Source organism: Podarcis pityusensis (assembly GCF_964106645.2).
Source record: "Podarcis pityusensis genome assembly, chromosome: 14".
Lineage (NCBI taxonomy): Eukaryota > Metazoa > Chordata > Lepidosauria > Squamata > Lacertidae > Podarcis > Podarcis pityusensis.
In genome coordinates this window covers 39,531,256-39,543,412 of record NC_138039.1, presented here as the reverse complement: position 1 = coordinate 39,543,412, position 12,157 = coordinate 39,531,256, and the positions used below count along the sequence as shown (strand labels likewise).

Below are 12,157 nucleotides of genomic sequence, written 5' to 3'. Positions count from 1 at the left end.
CAGTACATAACAAGTACTCAATAAACCACATGGCAGGAACTCGTATGCAGATCATGCAGATTTTAGTGCTAAATTTAGAAAACAGCAAAGACCTGATGAAGAGAGCACAGCAGAGGTTATATTTTCTGAGAATCCTCCGGAAAAACAATCTCTCAAAGGACCCGTTGATGGCATTTTACCATTGTACTGTGGAGAGTGTATTAAATTATGGTCTGTGTGTGTGGTTTGGGAGCTGCACGGCCAGGGAAAAAACAATGCTGTCCAGGGTTGTAAAGACTGCAGAGAGAATAATTGGGTGCACTTTTCCCACCTTAGGTCAAATCTATGCTGCCAGGTGCCATAAGAAAGCTGCAGAGATAGCGCAGGATAGTGCGCACCCCGGAAATGATCTCTTTCAGCTTCTGCCTTCTGGAAGAAGGTACAGGGTTATAAAGACTAGGACTAGCCGCCTGAGAAACAGTTTCTACCCAAATGCAATTCTGGTTTTAAACACAGTATAAGGAGTCTCTATAGGAGTATATTGTATTTTAAAATGGGGCTTCAGAGTTTTTGGGGGTTTCTGAATGTCTTATGTAGATTTTCTAATTTCATTGTTCTGTATGGGACAATGACAATAAAGATATCGTATTGTATCATGAAAGGAATGTGTATGTAAAACAAGAATACAGGAACTCCTATGACAGGGAAGGAGAACCTCAGGTCCTCTCTAGCCCAGGATCCTGTTCTCACAGTTCTCACAGATACTTATAAGAAACCCACAAATGGGATCTGAGTGCAACAGGGCTCTCTCGCCTTGTGATTCCCATTAACTGGCATTCGAAAGCATACTGCCCAGAACTGTGAAGGCAGAGGTAAAACAACTTCGCCATCACCACTAAAATATCTGTTAAACAAAGAATGTAATGGCATTTAAAATTATATTTATTTATTGGAATTAATATACCGCCCTATACTCACAGATCTCAGGGTGGTTCACAGAAAAGATCACAATATATAAAATCAAAATAAGAATAACCCAATAACATGCCCCCCCAAGCTACATTTTAAAGGGGTATAGGATGTCAATCAGGTCAACCAAAGGCCTGGCTTAAAAGGAACATCTTTGCCTGGTGCCTAAAGGTATAAAATGAAGGTGCCAGGCAAACTTCCCTGGGGATAGCATTCCACAGATAGGGAGCCACTGCAGAGAAGGCCCTGTTCTTGCGTTGCCACCCTCTGCACCTCTCAAGGAGGAGGCACATGAAAAAGGGCCTCATAAGGTGATCTCAGGGTACGGGTAGGTTCATATGAAAAGAGGCAGTCCTTGAGGTATTGCGGTCCTGAGCCGTTTAAGGCTTTATAGGTCAAAACCAGCACTTTGAATTGGGCCCAGAAACTAATTGGTAGCCAGTGCAGTCAGACCAGGATCAGTGTAATATGCACAAACCGTCTTGTGAGCAACCTCCCCGCTGAATTCTGCACTAGCTGGTTTCCGAAGCGTCTTCAGAGGCAGCCTTACGTATAACGCACTGCAGTAATCTAGCCTTGAAGTTACCAGAGCATAGACATCAGAAGTTAAGTTATCCCTGTCCAGATAGGGGCGTAGCTGGGTTACCGGCTGAAGCTGAGGGAAGGCACTCTGGGCAACTGAGGCCAACTGAGCCTCGAGCGACAACAAATGATCCAGGAACACCCCCAAGCTACACTTCAGGGGAAGTGTAACCCCATCAAGAGCAAGAGACCTCCCAGCCATCTGGTCTAGGGAACCACCCACTAGATTCTAGATACAAACACACAATCACTTTCAAATCAATTTTGGTAACTTTCTAACATTATATAAAAACTGATTCTTGCTTTTACAAACACCACCAACCAGCCGCTTTGGGTGTGTTATAGTTTCAGTTGGTTGCTACATATTGAATTATAAATGTCCTCCGTTAGGGGTACGTATGTCTTTTCTTTGTCATTCAAGAAATACAGGGTGTCTTTGATAGCTGCTGGGTCAAATCCTTCTTGGGCTAACTGCACCTTCCGGTGTTTGAATGTTCCGGTGACCTCAATGGCATCCTGCAACGACAAGGGAAAAGGCAAAATTACAGTGCAATCCTATGCATGTTTATGCAAGTGTAAGGCACAGTATTCAGAGGGGCTTACTCTCAGGTAAACAGGATTGTAGCCTTAATATTATCAGTTGGGCAATATCTTTACTGGAATCAACAAAAATGCCAAAAATAATGACAAGTGTCTGAGCTCTCAAGAACTCTTTATCAGGCAAGATGTTACACAAAATATGAGGAAGTGGGGGGAAAGGAAAAGTACAAAGTTTGCCAAAAAATAAAAAAAGGAAGTATAAACATTAGTCTGGCTGGTGTAGCTATGAAGTCAGCTTTTAGGCTCAGCTCCAAGGTGTAGGTTAAAGTCGAGTCCCTCTCTGTTGGGTTTCAAGTTACACACCTAGGATTCTGACACTAAGGATGGAATCGCACTGTACATTCAAAGCACACCCCACACATATTTAAAGCACATTGCTTCCCACAGAGAATCCTGGGAATTGTAGTTTCCCCCTCACAGAGCTACAATTCCTAATAATAATAATAATAATAATAATAATAATAATAATTTATTATTTATACCCTGCCCATCTGGCTGAGTTTCCCCAGCCACTTTGGGCGGCTTCCAATCAAGTGTTAAAAACAATACAGCATTAAATATTAAAAACTTCCCTAAACAGGGCTGCCTTCAGATGTCTTTTAAAAAGAAGATAGCTGCTTATTTCCTTCACATCTGAAGGGAGGGCTTTCCGCAGGGCGGGCGCCACTACCGAGAAGGCCCTCTGTCTGGTTCCCTGTAACCTCACTTCTCGCAATGAGGGAACCGCCAGAAGGCCCTCAGCGCTGGATCTCAGTGTCCGGGCGGAACAATGGGGGTGGAGACGCTCCTTCAGGTATACAGGACCGAGGCCGTTTAGGGCTTTAAAGGTCAGCACCAACACTTTGAATTGTGCTCGGAAACGTACTGGGAGCCAATGCAGATCTCTCAGGACCGGTGTTATGTGGTCCTGGTGGCCACTCCCAGTCACCAGTCTAGCTGCCACATTCTGGGTTAATTGCAGTTTCCGGGTCACCTTCAAAGGTAGCCCCACTTAGAGCACATTACAGTAGTCCAAGCGGGAGATAACTAGAGTATGCACCTCTCTGGATTAAGTATCCTTAATCAACTATGCCCAAAGAAAAAGCACCCTCTCCTCCTGTGGCGTCCAGGATTCAGAGTCATACAGCCTCTGACAGTGGACATAGAACACACCCATCAGGGCTAGTTGCTACTGATAACATTATTCTTCATGAATTTAGAACCATAGAATTGTAGAATTTGAAGGGACCATGAGGGTCATCGAGTCCAACCCCCTGGCAGGCAGGAATCTTTTTGCCCAACATAGGGCTCGAACCCACGAGATCAAGAGTCTCAGGCTCTACTGACTGAGCTCCTCTTTTAAAGCCATCCAAGCTGCTGGCCATCACTGCCCCTTGTGGGAGCAATTTCAAACGCACTGTGTTAAAAAGTATGTTCTTTTGTCCGTCCTCTTCCAACGTTTAGAATTCTAGTGTTATGATGCATAGGGAGAAAAACATTTCTCTGTCCTTTTTCTCCATTTTATGCATCATTTTATACCTTTCTAAAGACGCCTGCTTCTTGGGAGGAAAGCAATGACAAACCTAGACAGCATCTTAAAAAGCAGAGACATTACCTTGCCAACAAAGGTCCGTATAGTTAAAGCCATGGTTTCCCCAGTAGTGATGTATGGAAGTGAGAGCTGGACCATCAAGAAGGCTGATCACCGAAGAATTGATGCTTTTGAATTATGGTGCTGGAGGAGACTCTTGAGAGTCCCATGGACTGCAAGAAGATCAAACCTATCCATTCTTAAGGAAATCAGCCCTGAGTGCTCACTGGAAGGACAGATTGTGAAGCTGAGGCACCAATACTGTGGCCACCTCATGAGAAGAGAAGACTCCCTGGAAAAGACCCTGATGCTGGGAAAGATTGAGGGCACAAGGAGAAGGGGACGACAAAGGACAAGATGGTTGGATACTGTTCTTGAAGCTACCAGCATGAGTTTGACCAAACTGCGGGAGAAAGAAACTGCGTGAAAGACAGGAGTGCCTGGCGTGCTCTGGTCCATGGGGTCACGAAGAGTCGGACACGACTAAACGACTAAACAACAACATCCTGTTGACTCTTGCTTGACTTTTCTCTAAAAAAAAAAAGCCTGAATGCTGTAATCAGTCTTCTTACAGGAGCGGTAGAATCATAGATGCGCAGATTCCTACCGTATTGTAACTTCCACTAATACTAGAACCTGTTCCATGGTGAAAATGATCCTTAGTAAGGCAGACTTACCTGGATCCTCACAAAACAAGGCCTTGCATAAGCAGGCAGGTAGTCTACGACGTGTTTGTAGAGTTGTCCCCCATCAAATTCACAGCCGTCTGTTAGGCGTATGGATGCCATGCCTATCCTGCCCTCGTGACCTGCAAAGCAATCATTGGTGCTTGCGTTTCTTTTTTCTTTTTAAATCTTTATTGCATTTTAAAAATTACAAAGAAAGCATAAATTAAACATTACATCCAAATATTCAAAAATCAAAAGGAAAAATACAAAAATGGAAAAAAGAAGAAGAAAAAGAAATTAAAAGGTAGATAATATAAAACAAAAAAGAATTAGTCAAGTACACTAAATTGTTCAAAGGGCACAAACAGTAATTTGAATATTCTATACACCAGGTCTCAGAAAGAAATACATTTGTAATCCTTATTTTCTTTCTTTCTTTACAGTCACTTTCTTTCTGTTCCGGAAAAACTAGTTTGAATCCCTGCTATATTAGTTGACTTCCCTGTATCTCTTTGAGGCTTCAACACTTCTCTTAAGTAACAAATATTCTGTAATCATTTATTAAAATCAGTTTTTCCCATTATATCTGTTGCCTGTGTTTCTAAACCGCATCTCAAGAAGTTCCTGATACAGCTTACTAGAAAAATTTTCGAACAGTGTAAATCATAAAAAACAGACTGTCTTGACAACTTGTCAAGTAGTCAAGGTATACTTGACTACCTCAGTATACCTGAAGTAGCGTCTCCACCCCCATCGTTCTGCCTGGACACTGAGGTCCAGCTCCGAGGGCCTTCTGAAAGTTCCCTCACTGCGAGAAGTGAGGTTGCAGGGAACCAGGCAGAGGGCCTTCTTGGTAGTGGCGCCCACCCTGTGGAAGGCCCTCCCATCAGATGCCAAGGAAATAAACAACTACAGTAGTACCTTGGGTTAAGTACTTAATTCGTTCCGGAGGTCCATTCTTAACCTGATACTGTTCTTAACCTGAAGCACCACTTTAGCTAATGGGGCCTCCCGCTGCCACCGCACCGTCAGAGCACGATTTCTGTTCTCATCCTGAAGCAAAGTTCTTAACCCGAGGTACTATTTCTGGGTTAGCGGAGTCTGTAACCTGAAGCGTATGTAACCTGAGGTACCACTGAATCTGACTTTTAGAAGACATCTGAAGGCAGCCTTGTTTAGGGAAGTTTTTAACGTTTTGATGTTTTATTGTGCTTTTAATATTCTGCTGGGAGCCGTCCAGAGTGGCTGGGGAAACCCAGCCAGATAGGCAGGGTAACAACAACAACAACAACAACAACAACAACAACAACAACAACTTAACCCTCAGACCTTTTCTGTGCAAATCCAAATGAGTTGGAGAAGAAGACCATAGCTGCCTGAAGTCTACCGCTGCCCTACATCAAGAACGTGAACTAAAAACAGCCAAATTATCAAGCCCATCTCTCCAGTTAGGTAAGTGCTTTGGGCACCTGGAGGTTTCAGCTGAACCACGGCTGTTTGACACTGTAGTCATGCTATGTGTGGGATGAGAGAGCTTCCTTGTACACGTAGGTGAAAGGACTACGGTTTTTTAAGCCAAAACCTAAGGGGAAGGGGCTGGAATAGTCTTGATGGAACCAGCCTCCTCCCAGGGCTTCTAAGGTCTATGACCTTGAATGTTATTGACACAGGAGCCCCTAGCCAGGGCTGTGAGAACATGGTTGCATACTTTCTTCTGAGCTAATCTGTGCTTTTTGTCACTTGGAAAGGAACACCTGGCATTGAATACTGTTTACTCAAAGGATTTGTGGTTTGGGATAGAATATTTGGTGCTCACACCTGAATCTGCCAGATCGGCTTAAGTGTTTAGGAGAGATTCTGTCCCTGTGAACTTACATCAGGTGGCAAATATATAGGATCTATCTAAAAGGGGTGAAAAGGTTTAGCCTAGGGATAATAAAAAAATGTGAAGGGTTACCACGACTTGCTACTCTCCCCCTTGCTGCAAGACCAGTTTGCAATTAGGCATTTCAGTCTTCTATTTGGTTTTTCAGGCCCAAGGGGAGCTGAGCTATATTTCCTTCATCTGCTGTAACATAATCTGAGGAGAGGATAAGGAACTCTGGACTATTATTCAGTTCTCTTGTTGGCGAAATCTTTCCCATGGCAATTAGGTGTTTACCTCTTCAACAGAGGTAGGTGAAAACAAAGGAAAGCAGCTTCAAGCACACTTGGTAATCAAGCTCTAAATGTCGGTGGCAGAAATGGAGCACCCAGCAAAAGACTCCTATTGTTTGCTATTTTTCCTTTTTCTTTTTTAAAAAAGACGTTTACTGAAAACATAACACATTTAATCACATAATCACATTTAATTCTTCTGATTGTTGTGCTTTGTAATGGTTTGTTTTATTGTTTTTAATGTTTGATGTTTTATCGTGTTTTTAATATTCTGTTGGGCAGGATATTATTATTACTATTATTATTATTAATAATGATAATAATTGTATTTTTAAATTTCGTATTCATTGCATTCATTTCTATATTTAATTGGGGGTGTTTTAATGCCCCAATGGAATTGTTATTGTGTATTTTAATTTGTATTGATCTTATGATTTGTAATTACAATTTTATTGATTTTATAATTGTAAACTGGTTAGATGCCATTTCAGCATATAAAGGGTATATAAATAAATACATATTTTTTAAAAAAATGTGCATAATTGTATAAATAGAACTTGTCGCTGATCTGTCTTTTATTCTTTTAGAGAAAAGAAAAGCATATAGTAAAATAAGGCTGCAATCCTTTGCACTTAGTCCTATAGAACTTAGTTTGGCTTTATGTTTGAGTAGACATGTATGCAGTGGTACCTTGGTTTACAAACTTAATCCATTCTGGAAGTCCATTCTTAAACCAAAGCGTTCTTAAACCAAGGTGTGCTTTCCCATAGCAGCGGGGGACTCAATTTACAAATGGAACACACTCAACAGGAAGCAAAACATGTTCTTATTCCAAGGCAAAGTTCACAAACCAAAACACCTCCTTCTGGCTTTAGCAGCGTTCTTAATCCAAGTTGTTCATAAACTAAGCTGTTCTTAAACCAAGGTACCACTGTAAGTTAATATTTCGGTTCATACAAAATATCCACTTCTGTCACGGACTTCCCAATATTTAAAAATTGATTGCATTCATCCTAATCCAACTTCTCTCCTCTGCAACTCAAAATGTGTTTACAAATGCTGAAAAACAGTATTTGGTTTTGTCTAGAAAGTTAATGACTCCCTTCTCTGCTGCTATCTTTTTTTAATGTTGATACATTACTCTGCAATCATGGTTACAAAAAATTCAAATGTGTTATGAGGAAAATACAGAAGGTGGGACAGAGATCTTCTGATCACTTAGGATGAGTGTTGAGGGAGTGTAGCAGCCACAATGATGGAAAGAAGGCCATTTTTCTCTCTCTTTTCAAGAAGCCACAAAACTATCACCTTTGACACCACAGCATTCATACTATACCTGGAATGGGCACGCCATATACATTTGCCTCCTGAATAAAGTTGATCAGTCCCAGAATATCTGCAACTTCAGTTGTAGCAACATTTTCTCCTTTCCATCTGAGATGGGGGGGGGGGGGCAGCAGGGGAGAAAATCCCATTAAAGCAAACAAACTCAGAGCAAGTAACATTGCAAAATAATGGACACTTGTGCCACTTTCCTTTGCAGAGATGTAGCCATACAAATTAAGTAACTAACCTGCAAGTAATACTGTATAGGTAAAGGGTAAAGGGACCCCTGACCATTAGGTCCAGTCGCAGACGACTCTGGGGTTGTGGTGCTCATATCGCTTTATTGGCCGAGGGAGCCGGCGTACAGCTTCCGGGTCATGTGCCCAGCAGGACTAAGACGCTTCTGGCGAACCAGAGCAGCGCACGGAAACGCTGTTTACCTTCCCGCCGGAGTGGTACCTATTTATTTACTTGCACTTGCTTTCGAATTGCTAGGTTGGCAGGAGCTGGGACCGAGCAACGGGAGCTCACCCCGTCACAGGGATTCGAACCGCCAACCTTCTTATCAGCAAACCCAAGAGGCTCAGTGGTTTAGACCACAGGGCCTAATGGCCACCCTGGGTGGGTGGGGCTAGTTCAGAGCCTGAGACCATATAAACCTCTGGAAGATGCCCCAAACTGAACTTCTGACTAGCTACCACATAGGGCATCCATGGAAATGTTTTCCGGGTTCAGCTTTCGTGGCTCCAGCCCTGACACAATAATACGGAACCCCCTCTTCAAGACCATTTCATGTTGCCATTTCTGCAAGTCAGTATGTGGACTGACTTGGAATAAGTCCACACATTCATCTGCTGACTGTTGGCATCACTAAGTGATGACTTGCATGTTGGTGCTACCCATTTCCGACAGAATATTTTTCATTGTAAGCTCACATATTCAGTAAGAGGTCAACAAAAGAGGGTGTGTGTGGGTGTGTGTGGGTGTGTGTGTGTGTGTGTGAGAGAGAGAGAGAGAGAGAGAGCTGTGTGTATTTGTCCCCCAACCTGCACTGCATAGTGACATGATCACCCAAATTCTCTGCTGCACATCATCTTTCTGATGAGCTGCATACATTAAAAAGTAAAGGGACTCCTGACCATCAGGTCCAGTCGTGGCCAACTCTGGGGTTGTGGCGCTCATCTCGCTTTATTGGCCAAGGGAGCCGGCGTACAGCTTCCGGGTCATGTGGCCAGCAGGACTAAGTCACTTCTGGCGAACCAGAGCAGCACACGGAAACACTGTTTACCTTCCCGCCAGAGCGGTACCTATTTATCTACTTGCACTTTGACATGCTTTCGAACTGCTAGGTTGGCAGGAGCAGGGACTGAGCAACAGGAGCTCACCCTGTCGCGGGGATTCCAACCACTGACCTTCTGATCGGCAAGTCCTAGGCTCTGTGGTTTAACCCACAGCGCCACCCACGTCCCTTGGTGCATACATTAAGAACCCACAGTTATTTGCTTTCGCCTTTTAAAGGTCATAAATATACATAAAAAGCCAACAAACCGGAATGTGTCTCCAACTCGGTCATGGAAATAAATGAAGTTGTTATGGTCAATCATTAAAAGATCACCACTGTTGAAATATAAATCCCCTTTCTGGAACACATCTCTGAGCTTTTTCTTTTCAGTCTGGCTCTTGGCTCCCACATATCCACTAAATGGTGCAAACCGTGTTATTTTACAAACTAACAGTCCCACTTCACCTGTAGGGAACAAAAAACAACAGCAAGCAAGTATAAAAAGGCAGCCCCATACTGGGAAGTTTTGAAGGCCTGATGTTTCACTCTGTTTTGTTATATTCTGTTGGAAGCCGCCCAGAATGGCTGGGACAACCCAGTCAGATGGGCTGGGTACAATCTATGTATCAATCTATCTATTATTACATTTGTTAGTTGCTTTAAAAAATAAATTATCTCTCGCTTGGACTACTGCAATGCGCTCTATGTGGGGCTACCTTTGAAGGTGACCCGGAAACTACAATTAATCCAGAATGTGGCAGCTAGACTGGTGACTGGGAGCGGCCGCCGAGACCATAGAACACCAGTCTTGAAAGACCTACATTGGCTCCCAATACGTTTCCGAGCACAATTCAAAGTGTTGGTGCTGACCTTTAAAGCCCTAAATGGCCTCGGTCCAGTATACCTGAAGGAGCGTCTCCACCCCCATCGTTCTGCCCGGACACTGAGGTCCAGCTCCGAAGGCCTTCTGGCGGTTCCCTCCCTGCGAGAAGTGAGGTTACAGGGAACCAGGCAGAGGGCCTTCTTGGTAGTGACACCCGCCCTGTGGAACGCCCTCCCACCAGATGTCAAAGAGAAAAATAACTACCAAACTTTTAGAAGACATCTAAAGGCAGCCCTGTTTAGGGAAGCTTTTAATGTTTAATAGGTTATTGTATTTTAGTGTTTTGTTGGAAGCCGCCCAGAGTGGCTGGGGGGACCCAGCCAGATGGGCGGGGTATAAATAATAAATTTATTATTATTATTATTATTATTATTATTATTATTATTATTATAAAATAAAACAGACAAAACCAATCAAAACCCTCAAATTTAAAACAATGCATCATACAAAATACCCAAAATGCTCATCTAGTAATAATGACATGTCCTAGCCACCCCAGATAAACACCACTGTAGAGGAAGGCTAGCTTGGTTACAAAATAGTTGAGTGAATATAAAGGTCTTAGCCTGGTGTCAGGCATGTTTCACTGGGGATAATGTTTCACAGATGGAACTGTTTCATTCACAAGTAGGGAATTTGTGGCCTTCCAGATGTTGCTAGACTGCATTCCCATCAGCTGCAGTGAGCATGGCCAGGGTTCAGGGATGATGGGAGTTGTAGTCCATCAGCCTTTTAAAAGGCCTATTGTTCTCCGCACTTCAAAATGATGTGCAAACAAGGCCTACTAAAAAGGCAGCTCAAAGCAACAGCAGCACTGAATTTTACCGGCAAATAAAGAAGTAAAACATATGTACCTTTAGGAACTTTTATACAGTAGCCGTCTTCATTTCGGAAAGGTTCATCTTTCTCTACATCATATTTAATCAGGTCATAGCGCATTATTTTCTAATGAAAATGGTGATGATGATGATAATGATTATTATTAGTAATCAAATTTATATACTTCCCTATACCCGGAGGTCTCATATACATCGCAATTGCAAATATACATTGCATTTTTCTTCATACAGACCCCCAATACTGTTTATATAAAAAAGAGAACACTTTAAGCATCATATACATGCATGGAAGTGCCGTGGACTTCTTCAGCTGGTGCACTTGGAAGCAGCGACGGCTGCTGCGCTACCTTGAACATCAGCTGTTAGGCGGTGAGGCTAAGCAGCTCAACAAAGCCCCACTGCCCCTCCGGCTTGCGAGGAGATCCCTCCTGGAGCCTGAAGAGGTCCTCTTTGGGATCTGAGGTAGGTCTCCTTGCGAGTCACTAGGACTCTCCAGGGTGCTCCCAATTTTATGTGATTTCGCAAAAACACAGGGGCCTAGAACGGAACCCCCACCTGTTAATTAATACAGAGGTTCAGATCATGATGAATGGATTCTGTTAGTGTGAGCTTCTGATGACGTCGTTGTATCTTCAAAATTAAACAAGCTTTGTAAATATTGTTATATATACATAATCAATCTGAAGTATCTCATGCCTAATCTTGGTAAACAGGGACCACTGGAACACATTTTCACTTACCTTATGCAAATAATTTAATCTTCCCACGGCTCCAATTTTCCCAGTATAGTTCACAAAGCCTACATTGCCTTCCGTGGCTGCGTAAAACTCAAAAATGCGTATGTTTCCAAACCTCCGGATGAATTCCCTCCAAACGTCAGCCCTCAAGCCATTACCCAAGGCAATTCTTACCCTATGGTTGCGATCGTTGTCTTTCTGGAAATAAAAGGAAGAAGTCATGATTCCATAAGGGCATTAACAGTGTTCGGTAGAGAATGAGCTAGCCAGAAAATATTGCAGTATTTCATACATGCAAAAAGTAATCCACACACGCCAGCAGAAGGTGGAAGATTCTATGAAAAGCATAGGGAGCTGCCTTATAAAGGATCAGATTAATAATAATAATAATAATAATAATAATAATAATAATAGTAATAATTTATACTCTGCCCATCTGGCTGGGTCTCCCCAGCCACTCTGGGCAGCTCCCAACAGAATATTTAAAAAACGATAAAACATCAAACATTAAAAACTTCCCTAAATAGGGCTGCATTCAGATGTCGTCTAAAAGTCAGATAGTTGT

General features: G+C 42.7%; 1 protein-coding gene and 1 long non-coding RNA gene across 3 annotated transcripts in view; both read right to left on the bottom strand.

Annotated features, from left to right (window-relative positions):
- The window catches only part of LOC308462757, a 226,437-nt gene that overhangs the window by 69,666 nt on the left and 144,614 nt on the right, over nucleotides 1-12,157 (bottom strand). The gene's annotated exons all lie outside the window — the stretch shown is intronic.
- Nucleotides 909-12,157, bottom strand: part of SLC27A2 (solute carrier family 27 member 2) — a 32,830-nt gene continuing 21,581 nt past the window's right edge. For both annotated transcript variants that reach the window (XM_080980395.1, XM_080980396.1), the window contains 6 exons: nucleotides 11,596-11,790; nucleotides 10,871-10,961; nucleotides 9,400-9,598; nucleotides 7,862-7,959; nucleotides 4,378-4,508; nucleotides 909-2,046 (listed from right to left, as the gene is read on the bottom strand). In XM_080980395.1, coding sequence (XP_080836521.1) covers nucleotides 1,870-2,046; nucleotides 4,378-4,508; nucleotides 7,862-7,959; nucleotides 9,400-9,598; nucleotides 10,871-10,961; nucleotides 11,596-11,790 — 891 coding nt within the window. In that variant the 3' untranslated portion in view covers nucleotides 909-1,869. The remainder of the gene's footprint in view (nucleotides 2,047-4,377; nucleotides 4,509-7,861; nucleotides 7,960-9,399; nucleotides 9,599-10,870; nucleotides 10,962-11,595; nucleotides 11,791-12,157) is intronic.